The sequence below is a fragment of the Solanum pennellii genome, chromosome 5 (assembly GCF_001406875.1).
Source record: "Solanum pennellii chromosome 5, SPENNV200".
Lineage (NCBI taxonomy): Eukaryota > Viridiplantae > Streptophyta > Magnoliopsida > Solanales > Solanaceae > Solanum > Solanum pennellii.
In genome coordinates, this window is record NC_028641.1 from 66,106,789 (window position 1) to 66,133,524 (window position 26,736).

The following is a 26,736-nucleotide window of genomic DNA, read 5'->3' on the forward strand; positions in this document are numbered from 1 at the left end:
ATGAAGGCACCACCACATGATGGAGTCCGCTAGAGCGGCCTTTATCTGGGTCAAACATCAGGGCATGATCATGGTGTCTTTTTCCCTAAAACTTCATTTTTAACAAAATTTTCTTGAGATTAGTGTTTCTAGAGTACAAGAATAACTAATGAAGGCCCTAGCATTCAACTCTTAATTGGTGAACAAATTCAAGTTTTCTACTAAGAAACTATTCAAATTCCATCCACTCATTTTGGAATCATTTCAGCTATATTATCATGAAATTTTCGCTCAAAATGTTGTGAAGACATTGTAAAAATAAGAGAAATATCCATGCAACATTTTTCTAATCAAATCACGCAACTAATACGCTCAAATTACACCTCCCTAAAGAAGTATAAGCGGTCATAATCAAGTAAAGAACCTAAATAGTAGGTGGGGATCGATCCCACGAGGATTTAGACTTAACTTCAATATACAATTGTGTGTATTTATTCAAGGTTTTTCCAAAAATAGGTAATTAAAAGGGGGTGGTGGTGGTGTTGTGAAACAAGTTTCTTAAACACTTCTAAGCTAACAAGTGAATGAAAATAAAAAGTGAGTTTTTATCAAGTTTTGAGACTAACTAGGGTATATGTGTTCCCCATAGGTTCATAATGTCGTATTCCTAGCAATAACAATTCTTCCATAGTATTTTGCATGTAAAGTTGTAAATTATGTATCTCTAAATCATTGGTCCGAAATCTAGATAATTTTTCCCCGTACCTTTGTCCGACTACGTGTGCATAATTTACTAACCCTTAACCTTACTTCATATTAGACATCATAATGGATGTTTGTCTTAGTTATGACTTTGCACCAATCGACAGTAGCCTATTAGATAGTATCCCACTAAATCTATGTTGATAATTCTTTTCCTATTACTACCTCCTAGGTCCGACAAGTAGCAACAAGATGATTTCCAACGTTGGCCACTGTTAAAAAGCCTTCTAAGCTAAAGAATTATCAATAAATGCAAGAACCTATTTGAGAATTGCTTATTTGCTAGGTTTACTTTGTTAATTACCCATGGTTCCTACAATTCTCGTTTTGGATTTACCTACCCATGCAAGAAAGATCACAATTCATTATTTTTAAGGAAGAAATCATGAACTTACTTCAACAATAAGAATACACCAAGAAAATCAACTTGAAATTGCAAGATAAATGTTCAAACCAAATCCGGAAATTGAATTATTGTTAAAGTTTGCAAAAACCAAGCTCCAAACAACACAAGAACAATACTAAAAATGTCTAACCCCAATATGAGGTTTTAAACCCTATATATAGAAAACATTGTCCTAAATTAAAAGGAATTGAAATAAGGAAATTTTGTCCAAAAAAAGCGGCATTGATCAACGACCCCTACTGAAGTACCGTCGTGACTGCCTGCGTCATTTCAGACATAGAATATTTTTCTCTCCTTCAAATGGAACCCTCTCTGAATCGATCGATGGAACAACAACATAGTCCGTCGATGCCCTCCGTCGCTCCATCCTTAGAATTTCTCCAACTTCAGGTACTGAAACTATCCATGATCATATCAATAGTTTACCAACGATCCCTTCCGTAGTTCTACACTTGGTAAGATTTCCCCGAGTTTCTCCATCAGTTGAACTTCAATTGACAGTCACCACCTACAAACCGTCGATTGAATGAAGGGCCGTCGATGGCCTTCGTAGGTCGTCTTCTGCACTATTTTCTCTGTCTTTTGCGTTTTTACTATGGACATCTTTCCTGCAAAAAACATAAAAACATGTTAAAACTACTACAAAAAGGCTCTAGACACACACAACACTTAATAGAAAAGCATTGAAAGCACCGTGAAACCACGACACACGCTCAACTTAAATTCATTTTTTGTCCTCAATTGATACACTATGATTCAAAACCACACTTGTACAAAAGTATATTCTATTAAACTTTCACAATCACATGGCTATCAATCCCGACTCTTTCTTTGATTTAGTGCATGCTTACGCTCTCATGTTTGAAAAAGCTAAGTCATGAAGATCACACCATTGGCACGAGCTCACCCTGAACAGACACTTCTACTATTTTGCCTCTCACCAAGGTTCCAACTTTCCGACATTGCAACTAGTTCCCTAACTTCAAAAGAAATCCTCATTTTTTTGCTGATTTTAAGTCTGGGTACTGATGTACCTTGGTTTCACGGTACTTTCATTGTCTTTTCCTTAAGTTTAGTGTGTGTCTAAAGCCTTTTTGTATTGATTTTTGATGTACGTTTCTCTTTATTTGCAGGAAATCTGTCCAAAGGAGAATGCGAAGGATTTGAGCAGAATCTGTAGAAGTGACCACCTACGGAGCCCACGACGATCCATCGTGACTGTTACGATCCGTAGGTGGAACCGTAGTTAGAAGAAAATGGCTGCTGAAGGAAGTTGGAGAAGTCTGACCAAGTATGGGACTACGGAAGCTCATGACCGACCGTCATAGCCATGACCATCCGTCCTGCATATTCGTCGTGGTTGTCAGAGAGTAGTTCTTGTATCTAATTTCGAGAAGTTTCTAAGTATTATGGAACGGAACCCCTCGACGGACCTTCGTGCTTGCAATGGTCCTTCATATCTTTCCGTCGAGGGTAACAGAATGTTGATGAAGAAAGCAGCAGAAAATTATGCAAAGTATGGAATGACGGAGCCCACGATGGTCCATCGTGTCCATAACGGTCCATCGCACGGATCATTGATTCAAACGCGTTTTGGATAGATTTGCCTTAAAATAGAGTCCTTCTTTTATTAGGTTTTAGTTTGTTATAAATAGTTAAAAAAACCTCATTTTTGGGGTAAGACTTTTGGATATTATTTAGTTCTCTTGTTTAAGTATTGAACTCTTGATTTTTGTATTTGATCATACTTTTCTGGAATTACTTGTTAGTGTTTTTGTGAATTATTCAAGTGAATTTCTGGATTTTCTTCATTCTCAGAAAAGTAAGTGCATGATTTTTTATGTCATCAATATGAATTGTGTGATTATTAGCATGGGTAAGTAAACTCCATAATTAGGGTTGTGGGAACCATGGGTAAGTAACAAGGTAAAATCTAGCTAAAATAACAATTCTAGAATAGTGTCTTGCATGCATTGCTAATTCTTTTGCTTAGAATTCTTTTTAACGAATGGCCAATGTTAGAACTCACCTTATTGCTACTTGGCTGACCAAGGAGGTAGATAATAGGAATAGAATTATCAACATTGATTTAGTGTATACTTCTAATAGGCAAGTGTCAGTTGGAATGAAGGAACAACTTAGTCAAATATTGAATATGATGCTTAATATATGGTAAAGATAAGATTTAGTAAAGCAACACACGAAGCCGGACCAAGGTGCGGAGTGAAATTCTCTAGATGTCAGACCAAGGATTTAGAGATACTTAAATTATCACTTTACATGCAAGATACTAGGAAAGAATTGTTATAGCTTCAATTACTGAGTTACGAGCCTGTGGGGAACACTTACGCCCTGGTTACTCTCATTACTTGATTAAACTCCAATACTTGAACCTGTCACTTGTTTATTTTAATTTAGCTAATTGCTTTTATTTATCAAAACCCCCTTTAGTTATTTGTTTTCGGGAAATAATTGACTAAATAGAAGTATTGATAGAATATATTTAAGTCTGAACCATTTTCCTCGTGGGAACGATTCAAACCTCACTAGTTGGGTTCTTTACTTGATGCGACCGATTTTACTTCTTTTCGAGAATTAAATTTGAGCCTATCAGGTACAAGGATCTTTATTCAACACTCACACTAAAAAAAAGATTATACATAGCTAGTACTTGTCGCCGTAGAATTGCCCTTATTTTCACTGCTTAAGTTCACCACATTCGAAACGTACGCTCAGGGTCAGGTATGGTACGTTTGGGTATATTTTTAGTGACTTTACGCCCTCCTATTCATTTTCTCTAAGCTTCCTACCTCTTTTTCATTGCTTTTTACGCCCTACTTTTCTTTGCTTCTCATATTTTATTTGCTCCCCTTTCTTTTGGCTATGACATATATATTTTTTAACTTTTCCAAACTCTTTTCTTTTTTTTTTCTTTTTCTTTTCTTTTCTCTTTCACTCCCATTGATAATTTCATCTGGTCACATATTTCACTCACTTTCTCTTTTCTTTTCAGCATCCAACTCTTTTCATACCCATTTAGATTCTCACTCAAAATAGCCACCCTCAAATCATAGCTTTTCCATGAGTTGAGGTACACAATACTCGAGGTCGGGTCAGGGACAAGACGAGGTCATTTTCTGCATTAGCCACCCTCAACTTAGGCTTTTGCTGTAAGTCGAGGTGCACATATCCAAGGAGGGACCGAGGCCAAAACATTAAACCCTGGGAAGGTGAGTTGGTGAGAAAAAATTAGGTCTATTATATGCTCAACCGATTTGGATCAAAAAGGGAGAAAGCTTACGTTTTGGTTAACTTCATTTAAGGTTATATGTTTGATAATTTGAACAAGAGGCTATGATCCTTTCCTAGTATATTAACACAGATTCCCTTTGCAGGACTAACCAAGCAAGTTTTAGCTAGGCACCAACTATTGAACACTCCAAATTCCTCACACTATCTTTACACCTCATTACACTATCAGATTGTTAGAGTTCTCAATTGAGGTGTTAGTTGAGGGTTATGCAGTGGGTGCCTATCTATGTCATGCTTAGATCAAACACATTCAACTTATTTTTGCCTATTCATGCAAGCAATATCTACGATGGTATATCTTTTAATTTCAGCCATCATGCTTCATCTTTCATGTTTTTATTTTTTGTACAAATAACGACATGTCGTTTCAACAGAAAATTAACCAGTCTTTTGGGGGGCAAAAGAACACAGGCAAGAAAACCCCAAGAGCGGATAGTGAATTGGGTTACTCAGACTTCACCTTAACGCTCACTCTCCATTTACCCCACCCCCAAAAAAAAGAGCATGTCATTGTCACCAATGCATAAAAAAACATAAGTACAGGGTGGTAGGTGAAGCAAACCTGAGGCACATAGAGTAAAAAATCTCTCAACAAGTGATCGAGTCCGGTTTCCTAGAACCCGTAACATCAGTGCTTGGGTCACCCTCAATGGTGCCCACAGCAATCTCTGCACCATCAGTAGTGATCCTCTCACCGATCACCTGTATGGAACTAGACGCCCCAAAAGCCATCTCTCATGCCCTAATTTGGTGGGCCTCCTTATCTGCCAACGAAACCCTTCTAGCAGCTTGAGGTTCGTACTTTCTTTCTTCCTCGCACGAGCATCATCTCCTGCATCTGTAGTGCAGCTAGAACAATGCCTCTTGACATGAATATGTGGCTTAGGTTGCGGCTTAGTAGAAGGCTTGATCAAAGCGTCAAGCACTGTATCCTCTGCTAGCTCGATAAGCAGACTCTCCCGCTATGTCCCCCTATCTATAGAATGACATTCATATATTCTCGTAAACTGGCCAGCGCATCCTGAAGGGTAGTAAGGTCTATGGTAGGGGCTGGTCGTGCTAACGCCCGCAGGTCAAATGAATCAAGGCGCTGGTGAACCGCCTGAATCTTCAGCTTAGTCTACTAGGCCACCCTCTTCTCTATTTGATCCTCAGCCTCAGAAAAGGATTTATTCATCCAAGGTTGTATGTGACGAAGATGGGTGACCATTAGGGCCTCTAATTTACGGACCCGTGCTAGAGGGACTAGTGCTGCATATAGGGGCGTGGACTGGTATAAGTCGGGGGCTCTGTAATAGCAAGGTCTATATTTGACCCAAAAAAATAGGCCGACCAGGAAGCACAAGATGTTTCGGTGACTGATGCTCCATCGAGCTAGAGCCCACCCTGGAAGGTGAGCTGGTCAGTGTGAGCTCCTCATCAGACTGGGAGGTAGTGCCTACGTCGCAAACCACCTTCTGAGAAGTACCACTAGTGACTCTTGCATCTGTTGTGGCAGTGGTGGCACCCGGGGGAACGTAATATGGATCTTGCTCATTGTCGGAGTTAGCAACCATCCGACGAGATGAGGCCACACACTTAGACTTTCCCCTTGAGTAGACGATATCCTGTTTAGGAGCCATACCTGTAGCGCAATTTTTATTCTCACTTCAACAATACTACACACTTGAAACAATCAGAGGGAAGAAAAAAGTATTACACAATTCAGTTCTCCAACTTCAGGTCGACGGGCACTATAAACGGTCCATCGATAGGGTCCATCGTTGTACACTTAGAAGTATTTAACTTAATAAAAATCTTAGACCTGTATAATCAAAATGAGGGATGTGCAGAACGACCCGTCAATGAGTCAATGGACAGTAATCAACTTCCGTCGTCTAACACTTGGAATAATTTTTAAGATTTGTGAAAACAGGTTCTCTGAATGAAAGGACGAATGCGCAAAAAAAGACGGACCATAGTCCACTTTTATCATTTTAGACTTCAATAATTAAAGTGTGGATCCATTCGACGGACCCCATCGACGGCCCATTGATGGGGTCTCGTACTGTTGGCCGGAGACAAAATTTAGGACTTTTTGCAAGATCAACTTTTTGGACAATTTCTGGACCCACTCAAGCGTAGACAAGCATTATAACACACATAAAAATGTATTTGTCATTCTTAGAGTTTTGATTTCACATAATTTGTATTCTAATTCATCAAAACTATGAACCGACTAATTAGAGATACGACCACATTCTTTCATTCCGAGGGACGTAATACATGAGTTATTAGCATACATTATCAATTAAATTAGTCCCTTAGTCAAGAACCACATTTGAATTTTTGTAAAAAACTATGAATGACAATTAAAAGTGTAAAGGAAATCAAAATAACTTCCGTTCCTAGTGGCGTGGTTGTGATATGAACTTTGAACAGTAGCCTACACACCCGAAATTTGATCACCGGTTGAAGAACAGTGGAGAAACAAGAGAATTTGGGAAGAGAGAGTTTGGGGAATTTTAGGAATTTGGAATTTGGAGTGATATGGAAGATAACTGTGTAATGGTTGGAGATAAAGGAAGGAAATAATGGAAGAAAACAGTTTAGGTAGGGAATTTTAAAAGAATTTGAAGGTGGGAATTAATATAAACGGTTATGTTATTTATTATTACCGGCCGAGTTAGGTCGGGTCGACCTACGAAAACCCGTCAACGGTCCGCCGATTTGGACCGTCATTTATATCTACACTTAGAAAATTTAGGGGACATAGTTGGGAAGTACGACACCATCGACGGTTTGTTGATTGAACGACGGCCTGTTGATGGGGTCCGTAGACCTGTGCACCAGACTGTTTTTCAGAAGATTTTTTGTTTTGGTCCCTGCACATGTAACACCCATTAGGCTATTCTTTTGTGTTTTTCTAGACACTTTGAGACACGGACCCTACACTACTCTCTAGCCAACACTACTAATAACGCAAGAATTAAATGATATTAAAAACAGAACGAAATATGAAAATACGACTATTCCTATAAAGAAAACAAAACCTATCGTAGGCTAGAGGATACACCTTGGGTTGCCTCCGAAGATGCGCTTGATTTTGCACAACGCAGTCTTCTTGATTACTCAGACTTCATCAAGGTGATAGGCCTCAATCACTTCATGGATAATATCCGCATGCCCTAGGGGGATCTTAATCCTTTTCCCGTTGACTATGAACTTTGAACCCTCCTTATTCTCCAACTCAACCGCTCCGTGTGAAAACACTTTGGTGATGAGGAATGGGCCTTTTCACTTGGACTTGAGTTTTCCCGGAAACATGTGTAGCCTAGAGTTGAATAGAAGCACCAAATTGCCAACCACAAATTCTCGCTTTTCAATACTTCGGTCGTGGTACTTCTTCATCTTTTCTTCATAGATGGATAAACTTTCATAGGATTTGAGGCAAAACTTATGAAGCTCATTCGACCCATTTAGTCTTTGTTCCTCGGCTTCATTCCAATCCAGCTTCAGTTACTTCATTGCCCACGTGTCTTTTGCTCTAAATCGACCGGCAAGTGATAGGCCTTCCCTTTTACAAGTTGTTATGGAGACATACATATGGGAGTCTTGTATGCAATCCGGTAGGCCCAAAGAGCATCATCAAGCCTCCTTGACCAATCCGTCGATTATCATTCACCATTTTTGCTAGAATTTGCTTGATTTGTCGGTTGAACACCTCAACTAGCTTTCTAGTCTGTGAATGATAAGCAGTAGCCACTTTATGGCGAACCCCATATTTCTCCAATAGCCCCTTTAACAACTCGTTACAAAAGTGAGAGCCACTATCACTAATAATGGTCCTAGGTGTGCCAAATCTAGAGAAGATATTCTTTTTCAAGAACGCATTGACACTCTTTACTTCAATGTTAGGAAGCGCTATTGCTTCCACCCATTTTGACACATAGTCGACTGCCACAAGTATATACTTCATCACGTGAGAACTCACTGACCGGCCCATAAAATAAATGCCCCATACATCAAACAACTCAATCACGAAAATAGGGTTTAAAGGGAGCTCTTGCCTATTCGAGATTCTTCCATCTCGTTGGCACCTATCACATGATTTGGCAAACTCGTGAGAATCTTGGTGAATGGTTGTCCAATACTTCCTACGCTGCAAAATCTTATGCGCAGTTCGAATACCATTATGGTGCCCACCCAAAGGCGAGGAGTGACATGCCTCCAAAACACTCAACATCTCAACTTCCGGTACAAAATGACGAATTATCCCATCGGCACAACTCCATTATAAGTAAGGCTCATCCCAAAGAACTTTTTAACATCATACATGATTTTCTTCCTCTAATGGAAAGAAAAGTCCAATGAAACTATAGCACTTTCTAGATAATTCACAAAATCTGGGAACTATGGAATCAAATCTTGAGAAGCGGACAATACATGTTCATACGGGAATGCATCATCAATTTCAACCTTATCTCCCACTTCATGTATATCTTCATCCTCTAACCTAGACAAGTGATCGGCAACTTGATTCTCAATCCCCTTTCTGTCGTTTATCTGGAAGTCAAACTCTTGCAGTAATAGCACCTATCTAATCAATATTGGCTTCACATCCTTCTTCTCCATCAAGTACCTCAACGCAGAGTGGTATGTATGTACAATAACCCTCGTGCTAAGCAAATAGGTGCGAATTTTTTCGTAAGCAAACACCACCACAAGAAGATCTTGTTCGATTATCGTGTAATTTTTTTGAGCTTCATTCAGGGCCTTACTTTTATAGTAAATGGGGTAAAGAATTTTATCCCTTCTCTGTCCTAATACCACACCAAGTGCGACCCCATTAGCATCACACATCACCTCAAATGGTTTAATTCAATCTAGGGAAATAATAATGAGCGTGAACACCAACATTTCCTTCAACTCTCCAAGCGCTTTCAGGAAGGATTCATCGAAATAGAACTTACACTCCTTCTCAAGTAGCACCAAGGATGTCCAGTTTTTTTTCAATCTTGGATAAACATTTGGTAAAAACCCGTATGTCTAAGAAAACTTCTCACACCTTTTACAGAAATGGGTGGAGGAAACCTCTCCATAACTTCGACTTTAGCTCGATCAACCTCTATCTCATTCTACGAGATTTTGTGGCCCAACACTATTTTGTACATTTCAAGAAAAATATTATTTTTATAAGTTTTTGACTTTTTAGAATCACCACTTAATTTTAAAGAAAAATATAGAAAACTATTGTTTCAAAAGAGTTAAACAGAAAAATCGTTTTGATAACTTTAAAGTGATTCGGGGATTCTTATTAATATCTTAGGAAGGCTTAAAAGCACCTAAGACGTTTGCTAACACGCAATTATCCGAAAACTAATCTATTAGGCTAAATAATCTAACTTAATAAAAATTGCTCAAAATTCCTTTGAAAATTAGCTTATTGTCTAAGTAAGAATTATTTGAAGTTGTTTACAAAAAAGGAAATAATTAGTTTTACTATTTAAATAAGAATTGCTTTGAAATTTTATTTGTTATTTTAGAATCCGTTTGAAATTAACTTTAAATCGATGAAACATTTACTTTGTTTGCGGGGATTTTGATTCTTTAAATTTAAACTATCGACAAATAAAAGCAGATAAGTTAACGAAAAATAAGAGAGGGGGAGAGAGAGAAATGTAAAGAGTGTTGGGTCCAAATCCGGGTTTTCTATACGCCATGACCGATATTCGGACCCATTTCATTATGAGCCTTAAGCCCATTCTATTGTACCTGTCCTAATCTAACAAGGTAACGATAATACAAAAAGGGCTTAGGCCCAAAAAATAGCAAAACACAAGGAAAAATAACTTAAATACACAACTATAAGTTTTATATTCTCTAATTTTCCCTTCTTTTTTTAAATATTACATAATTCCTTTTTTTTTAATTTTAGTTTAAGTTTATAGATACATTACATTCTCTCTCCTATAATACACAATTATCCATTTTAATGCCTATTTTTTCTCCATTAAAACACTCAACCTTTTAAATCAGTTTTTGGATTTTGAATTTTCTCCATTTAAACACTCAACCTTTTAAATCAGTTTTTTGATTTTGAATTATTAATTTTAATTAATTTTAAATAAAAGACCCAATTTTGAAATTTTAAATTAAAAATTCAAAAAATTTGAAATTTCAAAAATCAGAACAACTTCTCTTAACTTCTCCCGTTTTGTTCTTACTCCATCAAGTTTCAGTTCTTTTTTTTCCATAATCATCTTCCTTCTCTTAAAGATTACTTACTCCGCCATTGCAACTTCAACGTTAACCCACATGCTTAACAACACCCAAAAATAAAAACCCTAAACCCCCAAGTTCAGTTACTGAAGAAACAAATTCCAATCAGAGGAAAGATTAAACGAACAACCAAAAAGAAGATGAATTTGGTAATCTTCTTGTTCTTGGAGGCAAGCAGATAAAAATGAACGGTCACCTTACAAAAGGTTCAAATGATGTGTGTGTGTATATATATATATATATATATATATATGATATTCACTTTCATAAATCAGTAAGGTATTAGTTGTTTAATTGATGTACTGATACATGTTTTGAAATTTGTTATAATGTATCATTCACTAAGTTTAATAAATGTTTCATCCACTGTACTTGATGATACATATAGAATCAGTGTGTATATTGTTTAGTCGATGTGTCTGATACATGTATTAGATATGTATCACATGTTATAATGTTTTAGTTAATTCACTGATACATGTAGTAGACATGTATCACATGTTTTTCATGTAGTATGAATTTCTGAAAACTGAAACCATGTATCAGTAAGTTATTAGTTGTTTTATTTAGTATTTATATTTCAATATCGTTATAATTTGCTGTTTTATTTTCAAATTGCAGCCACTGAAGTACAAGATTAAAAAGATACCAACACATCCCATAAGGTTTGCTGTCAATTTTAACAACAATTTCCTAAAGGACTTTGAAAAATATATAGGGGAGAATGTTATCCAAATGTTTAATGATCTGTTACCTTATACATAGGGGAGAATGTTATCCAATTACGTGCTGATTTTATGGTGATTAATGATCTGTTACCTTAAATTAAGCTGTTTTAGTAACAACATTAATTGTACCGTTTTTTCCCCATTTTTTTCTCAACAGTTTAAACTTACCATGTATCATTTACCATGTATCACTAGAGTCTAAAGTATCACGGAACAACAAATTTAAGGGATTTTTTGTAAATACTAATTTTGTCGGGACAAAATGTAATTATTGAATTACACTATGGGATTCCTTAAATTTTTACAAAATACAATATATAAACAAATTAGACGCTTGGCCCAACTTCTTGGCCTATTTCAAAATTTTAGCACTCCAAGACCTGCTGGTCGATCTTTATGGCAGATCGATTAGGATGAAAAAAAGTTGTGGGGGCCCTCGTGGCCCCTTTGGAAATGGAAGATAGAGTCCATGAGGACTCAGACAAATTTCACTTTCAATGAAATGAAAAGAAATTAGCACATGAAATGATAAAGAAAATAAGACATGTTTTAAACAAAACACAGATCAATTGAAATGAGAAAATCAACTAACAAGAAACAAGGAAAAGTATAAAGAAGTCAAGAAAAAACAAATTAAATCTAAAAGCAACAAGTGACTTTAAAAAAATAACGAATAAAACAACAAAATAAATAAATAGCTAAAGGGAGCTAAATTTAATTAGTAGATGACGAGAACTAAAAAAATAGTCCTAAAATACTTTTAAAAAAATGTATACATACTTGTGAGCATTGAAATTTTCAAGGTCAAAATGAATAAGAAAAAATGATAGCGCATATTCAACAAACAATAAATTTCATGCTATATTAAAAAAATTGAATCCACCAATGGAACTTTATGAATCTAATTTATCGTGCTAAGGACAAGAAGTTGTATTTATTTTTATTTCATTATTTTTAAAAAAATAAAAGAACATCAGTCAGCCAAATCATTATTTAAGAAATCATGGTCACGACTAAACACGGCAAATGTTTGACATTTCGAGGACTAAACCTGCTATGCTAAAACACATGTCACATTTTGGGGTTTGAGTCGAAAAAAGAATAAAATTTGAATGTTTGACGTTCCGGACAGCAGCCTACTACAGGTCTTTATCTTCCTATTTAGATAGGACACGATAAAGAAGACAAAGTAAAATATCTCAAGACGACTACCGATATCGAACCTACAAACTAACACATAAGCAGAAAAAAAATCTTTGGAATAAAGGCAAAGAGATACTAAAATGTCAACCACCAGTTCATGAAAAGCGAGATGGAGCAGACCATTAGCTGTTGTAATTAAGCTTGAAAATGCAATGCGGAGTTAGGCTAAGGTGTCAAGGAAACTATGAATCAATGGACTAATACTTGAACAATTTTTTTTTCCGCATAAACAATACAGTAAACAAGATAAACAATGCATGGCACTTTTTTGCAGAAAATTTAACATGAATAAGAGAAGGAAATTTGACATTTTTCGCAACTTCGAGTGAAATGGGAAACATGCTTGAGTAGCGAAACGCTATGGTTAAATCGATTTAAACCTTTAGACAAAATACGCGAGTATATTTCTTGACGCATCTATTTAGAACTGAAACAACATGTCTACTAATTAGAGAGGAAACAATTTTATTTGGGTATCTTAACGGATTGGATATTTATGCTTAACATCAACCAAACTAATTAGATCATAAACATAATCAAGAGAAGAACCATGAAACTAATGGAGAGAACTTGCTTGAACAAAAGGATAACAACTTATGCTTTAATAATAGGCTCTATGGAGATTAGCAAAATATAATATGAAAAATAAACATGCATTTCCATAAATAATTATCAAGAACAGAGAAGTGACATAAACAGTCTAACAATATAGTTTTCAGAAGAGACGTATCGTAATCTAAACAACGAGTAACTGACCAATTAAGTACTGGCAACAAAAATCTATCTCACCAAATCAAACATGGAACTACAGATAATGAATTAGAGAAATAGGGTCCATGAGGATTAAGAAAGATTTTTTTCACTCATTCGAGCCTGACTTTTGAGAGATGCTAACGAGCAGTCTCACGATAAACTATTTCCCATTGAAACAGGCCCCTCGGCTGGAAGAAATAAATCACACAAAAGTATACACGAAAGTTGTATATCATGTACTAAGACGAGCTTAAAGTCAGCGAGTGCAAGAGAGAAGAGGAAGTTGAAAGAACGGATGATGTAAGTAAGTAAGAGTAGTCTTCTACTAAATTTTAAATCATATTATAGGACGAAACAATGAGAAAACATCAGAACCAATGACTATAAAAAAAACTAGATAATCCTTTTATATTAAGCTATTATCGGAATAAGAAAATGAACCATGAAGGTTTCATAGTCGAGGAAGACTGAGATATATACGCTAACAACTGACACTAAATTACTCCAAAACAAAATGTATACAAAAGTAACACATGTAGAAATACTAGCTAATACTCATTTACCCAAATACTAACTTTGGAGACTGAAACAAAGCTAACACCTAAGTACAATACATACGCAGCAAGGAACAACAATGGTTTGAACCGTACCCTCCAAACATTTAAAATGAGCACTCCCGAATCATGCTAACATGTAAAAGACTCAATCCGCAAGAACAAGAGCACAACCATAACTAAAAAAAACCGCACACAAAACATAAGGTTTAGAGTGCATTAAACTTTCCCAGAAACAAAAACACCAACCATCTCGGAAAATAAGACAAAGGGAATAGTATCATACCAAACACTTCAGACGAAGTCGCTTTTAAATTCCACAAAGAGCTACGTACTCAGTCAACACTAATAAAAGCAACAAAGGGATAATGAATTGTTTACCTTTTTTTGGGGCAGCGACCTGAGTCGAGAAACGAGTGAGAGACGACCTCACTGCTGCTACAATGAAACTTCGATGAGTTTTCGTGATTGGGAATGAAAAGAAACATAAAACTCTAGGCCCCCGGTCACTTTAGTATCTCCTTTTTTTTTGTTCTTTATGTTTCTATGTATATATATATTTCTTATGACCTTTCTTACTCTATTTATTTTGCCCCTCTGATGTATATTTATAGAGGGAAGATTGGGATGAAAAAAGGGGAAACGGGAGGGAGAAAATTGGGTGTTTTTAAATTTTGAAATTCTCCCCCCAAAGATAATGTTGCCAAACAGCTTGAATTTGTACTAAATTGTACAATCTCTCAACAGTACATCAACGAAAGCCGTCGGATTATGAGGGAAGGACAATCTTGCAAGGAGATGCCTACACCTAAAAAGATCGTGTATGGAGAGGACAGGACGATGCGTAAGAGAGGAAGAAAAATGACAAGGTCGAGATGGGCGTACGGAGGGGTCGCAATTTTCCTGTTCGCTGGAATTTCTTCGTGTTTGGGTTTACTGGACACTATTAAAAGAAGAAAGGAACACATGGGTCGTTCGGATTTTTTCTATTGATGCATGTGTTGGGTTTAATTTTAGTGGGCTGCTGATGATCTTAGTGTTCTTATTGAATTGGATTGGCAATTGAGGTAAAGTGGGTCATTAATGAGAATGGAAAAAATGCCCAAGACTTTGGTTCGTTAAAATTGAATAGGATAGAATTGGATTTAAACTTCGGCAAAATGTAGCCAAACTTAGCTAAACACGACAAATCCGAATTAATGCAACTAAGTAAAGAACTTTCTTAATTTTTTAACAAAATAAAATAATTAACTTAATTACAAATTCAATAAATTAAAAATATAAACTATTATATAAGTAGACTAATTGGCGAAATTTTAACGAAAACTAAAATCTTTTTGACAGTTTTCAAATATCGTAAAATACACTAATTAAATACATAATTATATAAAGCTTATATATATGTTATTTAAAAGTTATAAAAAGGTGCAAAACTATTTGAACTAACTTGCAAATCAATTATTTTTTTTTAAATTTTATAAAGTCAATTATTTAAAACGTTTGAAATTTAGAAACTCCATGATTAATTTATTATGGAGGATCAAAATTGGGTGTAAACAAACACTATATCTTATTTCACCATAAAGTGATATTTTTTCCAAGTAAGCACTAGATTACAATCCTCACACATTTTGATATCCTCACCCAAATTGCTTAAACAGTGATTAAAAGATTCTCCAACCACAGAGTAGTCGTCATTGAAAATCTCAATAGTGTCTTCCACCATATTTGAGAATATTGAAAGTGTCCGGTGCATTACACAACCCAAGCATCATCCTTTTGAATGTGAATGTCCGATAAGGGCAAGTAAAAATGGTCTTAACTTGATCCTCAGGGGCAATAGAGATTTGATTGTAACCCAAATAACCATAAAGAAAATAATACCACCCTTTTCCTACGAGTCTATCTAAAATTTTATCCATAAAGGGCATGAGGAAATGGTCCTTCTCAGTCCACGCATTCAACTTCTGGTAATCCATACAAACTCTCCATCCGGTCACTAGCCACATTAGAACTATCTCGTTCCTCTCATTGGGCACCACTGTCATCCCACCCTTTTTAGGCACACACTAAACAGGGCACACCCAACTATTGTCTGCAATAGGATAAACGACTCTAGCATCCACCACTTGATGATCTCCTTTTTCAATACCCCCTGCATAATTGGATTCAACCTTTTTTGATGCTCAATACTATGCTTGTGGTCGGGCATTTGTTTATTTTGTGTGAACAAATACAGAGGAGAATCCCAATAATGTCCGCAATACTCCAATTAATGGCGCGTTTGAACCTCTTTAAAACCTCCACCAAACACTCTACTTGTTGCCCATTCAAATCCATTGCAATTGTCACTTGCAAAGTGACATCTTTACCCAATACAACATATCTCAGATGAGGTGGTAGAACCGTAAGTTCTAATTTTGGAGCCTCCTTAACAGATGGTTTCACGGGTTGAGACTCGTGATGTTTCATATCTAACTCCAATTTCTTTGGTTTTGAACGATATCCATTTCGTTCGGTTTCAAACACTAGCACTACACCATTTTTGGCCTACAACAACACCACGTAAGTGTAGCCTAAACTAGCAAAAAGTGTGGCCTTTGATAAAAGGCTACACTTTTGGACATTCAGCAACACTTTTTAGGGGCTGCCCAAAAGAAGCGCAACCTTTGACATTAGGCAACACTTTTAAAATGTTGCCATCTTTCGCAACACTTATAAAGCGTAGCCAAATAGGTATAACGGCACTCTTTGAAGACGTGCATTAGAAACACCTATTTTTTGTTAGACTACACTTAAAAGCGTTGCCTTTTCAGATTTATTGGTCACACTTAAAAAGTGTTGCCTTTTATTGGTCATCTATTGCAACATTTATAAAGTGTAACTTTATATCTCATCTATTGTAACACTTATAAGGTGTTATTTATATGTCAGCTATAGAAACACTTATAAATTGTTACTTTATATCTCATCTATAGCAACACTTATAAAGTGTTGATTTTATATCTCATCTAGAGCAACACTTACAAAGTGTAACTTTATATCTACCTAAAGCAATACTTGCAAAGTGTAACTCAATATCTACCTAGAGCAACACTTTCAAAGTGTAACTTTTTATCTACCTAGAGCAACACTTACAAAGTGTAACTTCAACATTTATAAGCCTACATGTAGCACAAATATATATAATATATTTACATACATACAAGTGACCTAAAACACAAAATGAACTAATTAATCATTAAATTGAAGATAAATATTTCAAATAAACTTCATGAAATATTTCATGTACAACCAAAACATAGAAAGTGATTGCTTAAAGATCTCTAATATCAACAAGTTCCAAAAACCCAAAAGTGCCATTCAAACGTATATGACAACAATACAAAAATTTCTTCATATTTTTCCACAATGGATCGAGTTTACTTCAGGCCAAATTCATATTCAATTACCTGCATTTTCCTGCACATTTAAAATAAAATTATAAATTTGTGAATTAATTGTGGAAGTGCATAATCAGAGAGAATTCACTGTAAGACAACCAATCCAAATCTAAATACAATTTCAATGTAAAAATTACACATTATAAGGACTACAACATTTGTGCAGTCTTCTGTTGTTGGCTTTCAAAAATTAAACTTCAAAAGTTTAATTTGTGCAGTCTTCTATTGTAATCTTCAATGTAAAAATTACACACAAGTAGTTAAAACAAACCAGTGATGACCACTGGAAACAAGGTTTATAACATAGTTTAGAAGTGTCCACAAAAATCAATACATAACAACATGACATGATATTTTCAAAGAACTGCAGCATAGTGCAGCTGCTGAAGGAAGATGGAGAAGTCTGACTAAGTGCGGGGTTACGGAGACCATGACGGTCCGTCGAGTCTGTGACGGTCCGTCCTGCAGGTTCATCATGAAGTTAGAGAAGTAATCCCAGTACCCATATTCCACTAGTTTAAGTGTTTTGGAACAAAGACCCTCGACGGACCGTCGTGTCTGTGACGGTCCGTAGGTGGCAGCGTAGTGCAGCTGCTGAAGGAAGATGGGGAAGTCTAAGTGTGGGGTTACGGAGTCCACGACGATCCGTCGAGTCTATGACGGTCCGTCCTGCAGGTTCGTCATGAAGTTCAGAGAAGTTACCATTAAGGATCTATCAAACATAATAAATCTACCCACAAGATCTTCTATTAATGGTCAAGCTCTAGATGGTTTCTCTACCCTACAAAGGTAAAGGTTTGAAAACCATTAAACTCTATACTAATAACAATAGTATTATAATTGTCTAGCATGTAGACATTTTAATCACAGGCTGCAGCACATTAATACTAACAGCCACAACCACCTAGCTAACAGACACCAATATTAATAAAATAGCAATAGCTTCATAAAGGTGCAGACAGACCATTAAAAGACCAGCTACAATATCCTTTACAATGAGCTGGATTCAGAAGCTAAAGGTAGAAAATAGTGTCATCATTTTTTAATCGAACACCATTGGCATCTTCCATAAAACATAATGTGTTAGCCGCAGACTCCTGAATTGCACAATACTAAAAGAACAGTTATTCAACTAACGATTCGAATGCTCAAACCAAAAACAAAAACATTCTTAACAGTTATAAATTGGTGGACTAAACTTAGACAAGTAAAAATAAGTTTTGAATTTCATTACCAAGAACACCAACTAAACAACAAGAAAAACAATATTGACACTATTAACAGAGAATTTGAAATACAAAATACCTTTTGAAGAACGAATCTTGAGCTGACCCCGAAGAATATGGAAGATTTGTGCCTCTTACATCTTGTGCACTACTTGCATCAATAGGTGAAGCAAGGTTAGATCCAACACACCCTGGTATATCTTGAAAATTCAATCCGGGGTTGTTTTGCAGCAATTGAGTGAATAAATGTCGCATTTCTTCTCTCAATTCTTCCTTTAGAGATGTGATTTCATCGGCATGCTTTTGTTTTAGATTGTTAATTTCCTCATCTTTCTTCAAAGAACTTGTTGTCACTGATCTACCATAGCACCTAACTCGACCAGGCTGCTCCTTTCCAAACAGTGCCCTAAATGCATCATCAGTCGATTCCCCAGAATTTTGGCGATTTTGAAGTTCAGCCAATTGAATAAAATTGGCATCCATAGTGAATTGTAAGTACTATTTCATTTCTAATCCTATGATAGGATCAAGCATTAAAACATTATGAAAACTTTTCGTAAAAAATAATTAAACAATGTCGACAACTAATTGATATCTCCTCGAACTTGCACAAGAAGAAGAAGAATAAGAAGAAGGCATACGTGATTAAAATTTAATGTAGTCAAACTCCCCACAATATAAATGTTAAGTCTGAATAAAGTTCACTAATAATCCTCTTTGAAAAACTTACTATTGCAACTTGGGTATCAACCTGGATTTCCTTTCCGGTCTTGGTACGAGTTGCAATAAATATTTCAGGCTTTGTTGTCGTCTTTGGCTGCATGCTACAGATTATATCAAAAGAAATTTAAAAAAATCAGTAAGTTCTTATAAAGTACAAAAAAATGAAAATCAAATTTTGTATGAAATGTCAGCTAAGTATTACCAATGATACGCGTACTCTAGCAAAATTAATAGGTCCCATTCGATGCCTCCACTTTTGTTTTTTCCTGTTTTGAGAATGCATATCGCATATAGCCTATTGTTAAAAACAATGAGATAATTGAATTGATATGTATAAAAAGAATAGATATGACACAAAATTAGTCGATGAGTGGAAATGCACCATTTTAACCTTACTTGAACAGTTGTGTGTTTCCAATACTCGATCAACTGGCGGAATTGAGTATGTGGAATGCCATCAAGACATTTTGCTAGCATATCCTCAAGGGTACTGTTTTTATCAAAAAAATTCTTTTTAATTTTTTCCTTGTGTCGCCTCCAAGCATAACGAAGACCAGTCATCACCCAGTCCTTTCCTTCTACTGGAAGTTGAAATTTGGACTATGCAAAATAAAATATATTTAGTTTCAGTAAGTAAAAAAAATATGCATTCTCAAGAGTGGTTGTTTTTACATTGACGTATTTCCAAATGCGCTTTTTAGTATCCTTTTGCACCACATGCCAACTAGTGTACATCAAGCTGATGAATCTAGAATTCCTTGCAATTGTTCCTATAAAGTTGCTTAATTGTGACACTATCTTATTAGTTGGTCCCACCACTTGTCCTTTATCAAATGTCACCTCCTTTCTTTCTTCCAAATTTCTTGCATGAATATCCTTACATGTTGTATGTCCTCAAACGTTTTTTGACTTCGACATTTCTAAATTGATGTAACAGACATGAAATAAGATATTTCTTTTAAAAATGAGTTCTAAATCTGACAAGGTTTAAAACAAACCTTTTGTACTACAATCAATGTCAATTTCCTCTTCTTGTTCCACACGATCATCCAATCCTTTGTTATGTTCATTAATACTAGGAGTATGCATAAATTCGACATCACTTGTTGTGTTGTTGTCACGTTTTGTTTCATCATCTTTGTGTATCCCTTGATCTTTTAGAAACTGATCAAGAGTACTAGCTGGTATGACCGGCTACCTCTTTACCTATTTTCAATTCGGTAGATCAAGAATATCATGTCGTGTCTCTCCATTACCTAGTGTTGTTCCAGTCGCATGTGCTGAAGCAGTAACATCTTTATTGAATAACGTATGGAACCTAGAATTATTCATAGGAAGTTTAGTTCCATTATCTTGAATGGACTCTTCAAATTGAAATAACCTCTGTTTAGTTTGTCCTTTCCCTGCAATCATACGTGAGGTTCTAAGCTCTTCCCTTGAAGACGATTGAATGACTGATTTGTGCCCAAGCAATTTACTCTTTCCTTGTTGTGGAATGAAATCCTCAAAATTCTTTCTTTTATGTGATATTGGTGCCTGCTCTTTCTTAGCTTTATCATTGCGTTCATTTGCAAGTTGTTCTCTCTTAATCTTGAATTTGTTGGCCAATTCAGCACTTGATCGGTATTGCATATCAACATCCAGATTCTTCAATGGACTTTGAGCTTTGTTTGGATTCAAACCCTTTTTCTTTAGCATTGTTGATTGATTCATTGTTTTTGCTTTGTTTAAATCTCTTCAATTTGTTTCCCAATAGTAAGTAAACCTACAAAATAATAAGATTGTTTAAGTGAAAGAAGTAGCAGCAATGTAATTTTGATATAAGGTTCACAGATGGATAGCTTATTATAGTAGATTGCAACATTTGTGTTTCTAATATTTTCAGAATTTCTATAATTTCAAGAACTTCCAAAATTTCCTGAATTTATACATTAAAGTACTGTATAATATTGCATAACTTATACAAAACAGTAATGTAATTACAGAACTCATTTTAAATCACATAATAAGTCAAACACACATATGTACAACAATCTAGGTGCAACACTATAATGAGTAAAGGTGCTAATAGAGCAAGTAGACATAAAATCATACACAGAGAGTCATGATCTCTCATATAAAGGACTTATATATGCAATACCAACTAACTGAAATAAAGCATAATTGTTGATACACTTTAATAAAGTTTGGTATTTGTCATAAGACTCATTAGTCTGCATATAGACTTAGATAACAATGTGCATGTGGGATTTAGTGACTTTTTTATAAGGCATAACTCAATATTGTAATGAAATGGGCTCTAATAAAGCAGAATGAATATTGAGGATTCATATAATTAATCCCAACTAGTTAGGGATTGAGGAGTAGTTGATTGAACATCTATTACACTACCAGGTAGTATGAGTAGAGCAACTTCTGTGATGACCAATGAAATATGCATAAAGAAGTCACTTGTATCTTCTGAAAACTCTCACTCCCTCTATCCCTATTCAATAGTGTCATGCTTCTCATTACTTCCCCTGATTGCCTCACTTTATGAAAATGCAGAACACATTAGTATTAGCAACTGACAAATGGACCTTAAGAAATCTCTATTTATCAAATGCAAAATCAGCTACTCGAAGTGCAAAAATCCTTGTGCCTTGTGTAGCTGAATACCACAGTAAAACAGGACGGACTCAAATTGGAAGAACTACATGAACAAACAGAAAAAATTGATAACATATGAAACAAGATATTTCAAACAACTGCAGACGCGACTGTATGCCATTATTATTGTTCCCTAGTCGAACAAGTTTGTTAGCTATTCGCGTCACATGCCCAATGTTTCCAATCCTGGGTGGGGTTCTTCCCTCAACAGAGGCCGTTGGCTGCATCCACATTTAAAACCTGGAGAGCTTCTGATTACTTAAATTAATAAAAGGTAAAGAGTTGTACCTCTCTCGGAGCGACAAACTCGGGACAACAACCAAACCAGAAACAACATCAAACTACAGAGTTGAATGCCTCTAATGCCAACTTCCTGATAATAAAATGAAACCAGAAAGTATATAAATAACAAACAACCAAATTAAGCAAAAATCAGCTAGAAGTATAGGTTCCTCAATAAAATAATATTCAGATAAGAAGGCAACATATTACATTCCACAGATTAGATATATTAATGTATTTTACCAAAAAAACTATTATATTACAAAAACAATGAGTGAGCACTATATGATCATCACAACAATAATGAAATGCATGGTGTGTCTTATTCACACTCTTCTTCAGACTCGACTTCAACATCAGACTCATCTTCATACTCATTTTCAGACTCGTCTTCAAACTCATCTGAAAACTCATCTTCATACTCATTTTCAGACTCATCTTCGAACTCATCTTCAAACTCCTCTTCATACTCGACTTCAAGTTGTTGATTGACAAATTCCTCCACAGGAACATCAAATATTGTTTCTGGTAAATCAGTCCTTGTTAAGAGTACTTCACCATTATCTTTTGGTATAGATGGACCCTTCGAATGTTAAGATGGCTAATTTTCATAACTTTGTGAGAGATTAGATTCAACTTCATCACCCATGTTAAACAAGTCTCTTGGAACATTCTTCATAACATAATGTTTATCTTGATCATATGGATCTTGCACATAGAATCATTGGTGTACTTGAGATGCAAGCACAAAAGGCTCTTCCTGAGAGCATCTCTTGTTAAAATAGACATAAGTAAGGCCATAAACATCTTTTTCAACCTCATACCAATCACACTTAAATAAAACAACCTTAAAATGGTTGTAATAGTTTCATTCAACAATATCAACTATTCTACCATAATAAGTCAAATCTGCAGCAATCAGATTTTTATCCTTTGAGCTTGCAAAGCTTGTAGTTAAGGCAATTAGTGTAACCCCACTATTTTGTGTTTTACGCCTTGCATCACGCTGCCTAACATGTAATCTATATCCATTTATGAGATACCCAGAATATCTTTTTGCAACAGAATTTGGTCCTCTAGACAATTGTTTTATCAAATCAGGCACATCCTCTTTCAAAGCACGAGTTTCAAACCATTGAGACAAGTTTTGACAATGATTCTTGGCTTTCCTCGATTTAGATCTTCGTGACTGATTATTAACCTCTAGCTAATGCTCTATACAAAACATTTACTATATTCGTTAAAACAATAAATTAAATAAGATAAAAATTAATTATACAAAAGGAATGCTATATTCAAATTAAGGTACCTAATATATTCTTGAACATCGTCGCAATTTCCCAATAAGTATGCATGTGCCTGACTTAGTGACTTGTCATCTAAAATGATTAGATCAGTTTTCTTTGCTCCTAAAGGAACTCCTTTGTTAGAAAACAAACTCACAGGTTCTGCGTCACTTGGGTCACATTCATCATTGTTTCGCGCTCTCCTATTAAATCTGGTATGCACACCCCGATGCAGATATTTTGAGAATAAATTCATGCAATCTATTCCCACTCGTGTCTCTGCTATGCAACCTTCTGGAAAACGCCTATTGCGAATGTATGATTTGAATGTACCCATTTCTCTTTCAGTGGAATACATCCATCGATTTTGCACTAGGCCGCCTAATCTCACTTCATTCACCAAATGAATAGGCAAATGAATCATGATATCAAAAAATGAACGAGAAAAAATTCGCTCCAACTGATTTACTAGTTTCTATGATCTCTACTTCTAAGCAATCCAGTTCCTCCAATGTGATTACTTTTTGGCACAAACGATGGACGAAGGAACTTAGACGAATCAAAGGAATAGACACATGATCAGGAAGAATGCTTTTAATTGGTATTGGAAGCAAGTAATGTAACATGAAATGAGCATCATGGGCTTTATAATTAGACAGCTTTCTTTCATCCAAGTGCACACACCTAGATATATTGGAGGCACTACCATCAGGTAGCTTGGCTGTCTTTAAAACTCCACAAAATATGGATTTCTCTCCATTTGTCATTGACAAGCACACCTTTGTAAACTTTTTTCTCTTACTATCTTCTGTATCTTGTGGATGAATGTTCTTCCCGATTCCCATATCTTTCAAATCATACTGTGCTTTTGCATGATCCTTTGTTTTTCCCGAAATATCCAAAAGTGTTCCAAGTATGCTATCAACTATGTTCTTCTCTATGTGCATTACATCAAGGTTGTGACGTAACAAGTTGTGTTGCCAGTAAGGTAATTCAAAAAAAATTGGCCTTTTTTTCCATGGGCCATCATTTGATCTCTTTTTCCTCTTCCCAAACACATTTTCAAAATCACGTAAGCTATTAAGAACATCAATTCCCTTTAAAGGAGCTGGAGGAGGCCTAAATTCAGTTTTTCCATTGAATGATCTTTTGTTTGATCTCCATGGATGATCCATCGGTAGAAAAACACGATTATCCATAGCACATTTTCCGACTATGTTTAAGATTGCGAGAATTAGTGCCATAGTTACAACAAGGGCAAACAAATTTCCTTTTGTACTCCAACCAGATAGCATAGCATATGCAGGAAAATCAGTGATTGTCCACATAAGAGCTGCCCGCATTTGAAAAGTTTCATTTCTGGAAGCATCATATGTTTCAACCCCAGAATCCCACAATCATTTTAACTCGTCTATCAATGGTTGTAAGTAAATATCAATGTCATTTCCAAGTAATCGCGGTCCAGGTATTAGTAAAGAAAGTATGGAATATTCAGATTTCATGCACATGCAAGGCGGCAGATTATAAATCATCAACATAACTGGCCATGTGCTATGTGATATACTCATGGTTCGAAATGGATTGAATACTTGACAACCCAAGTCTCACAATGTGACAATCTTGTGCGAAATCTATATGCACCCTATCAAAGTCTTTCCATGCTAGACCATCAGCGGGATGCCTTAACTTTCCATCTTTAGACGTTCCTCTTCATGCCACCTCAAAGAATCTGCCGTCTTTGAGCACATAAATAGTCTTTTGAGTCTAGGAATTAATGGAAAGTGTCTCAATGTCTTTGCAGAAACTCGATGTTGTTTTTTTGAAGACTCAAGCTCACTATCAACTTTAGGAGCTTGAATATATCGTGAAGCTCCACAAGTATGACAAATATCGTCATCCTTATGATCATTCCTGAACAACATGCAATCATTTGGACATGCATCAATTTTATCATAATCCAGACCAAGATTCTTAACCATAGACTGGATTTTATTGTAAGACTGAGGAATGTTCAACTCGGGCATCGCCTCTTTTAATAACTCTAGAAGAGAAGTGAAAGATTCATTGCTCCATCCATGCAAACACTTCAACAAATATAAGCGAAGTGTGAATGATAATTTAGAGAAACCTATACAACCAGAATATAATTCTTGGTTTGACTCTACAAGTAAGCTATAGATTTTCTTGGCATCTTCATTTGAACCATCATAAACTCCTCCAGCCTGTGAAACATCTCTAAATTGATCATTCAACAACCCATCAATATCATCACACGAGCAATCCATATCATCATCAACATTCAACTTCATATCCCATTCCCCGTGATTGATCCATCTAGTATAGCCTTTAACGAATCCATGGCATATTAGATGATCATACACTACATTCCTTCGGTTCCAAAGAATATTACAACATTTCGCACATGGACACTGAATTTTCTCTCCATGAGGATCTCCATAAGAGTAATCAAAATCTTGAAATGATTCAATGCCATCAATATACTCTTTGCTATACCTTGCTAAATTCATCCAATCCTTAGATGGGATATGTGAACTCCTAGATGAATATATCAATATTTAGAATTTCAGCAATAATCATTAACCAGCTAACAAATAAGTTTTAAAAGTCACGAGTAATCTATCAGAATCATGTGTTATGAGATGATAAAAGTTTCTTACCTAGTCGTGAGGCTTTCGCTATGTCAAATCAAACCTTTAATCCTCCACAAATGTTTTTCAATGTTGATGATACTATAAATGAAAAAATAAGTACAATTAATAGGATATACATAAATATGTCCATAGATAAATGCGGAGATTTTGAGCAAAGAAATGCAGAAGAGACCACCTACGAGCTTGTGACAGTTCGTCGTGCTTGTGACGGTCCGTAGGTGGCAGCGTAGTGCAGCTGCTGAAGAAAGATGGGGAAGTCTGACTAAGTGTGGGGTTACGGAGCTTGTGACGGTCCGTCGTGCTTGTGACGGTCCGTAGGTTGCAGCGTAGTGCAACTGCTGAAGGAAGATGGGGAAGTCTGACTAAGAGCGGGGTTACGGAGACCAGGACAGTCCGTCGAGTCTGTGACGGTCCGTCCTGCAGGTTCGTCATGAAGTTCAGAGAAGTAATCCCAGTACCCATATTCCAAGAGTTTAAGTGTTTTGGAACGAAGACCC

At 35.9% G+C, this 26,736-nt stretch overlaps 1 protein-coding gene and 1 long non-coding RNA gene across 2 annotated transcripts; both read right to left on the bottom strand.

The window, feature by feature from the left end:
- Positions 1 to 1,188: 1,188 nt before the first annotated feature.
- On the bottom strand, positions 1,189 to 14,951 carry LOC114077230. Its single transcript, XR_003578271.1, has 2 exons — positions 14,340 to 14,951; positions 1,189 to 1,755 (listed from the first exon to the last, which is right to left on the bottom strand). It is a non-coding gene; the product is annotated as an uncharacterized LOC114077230 (long non-coding RNA).
- Positions 14,952 to 25,249: 10,298 nt separating this feature from the next.
- Positions 25,250 to 26,095, bottom strand: LOC107019649. Its single transcript, XM_015220062.1, has one exon. The coding sequence runs from the start codon at positions 26,093 to 26,095 to the stop codon at positions 25,250 to 25,252; it is 846 nt and encodes a 281-aa protein (XP_015075548.1).
- Between the last annotated feature and the right edge of the window lie 641 nt (positions 26,096 to 26,736).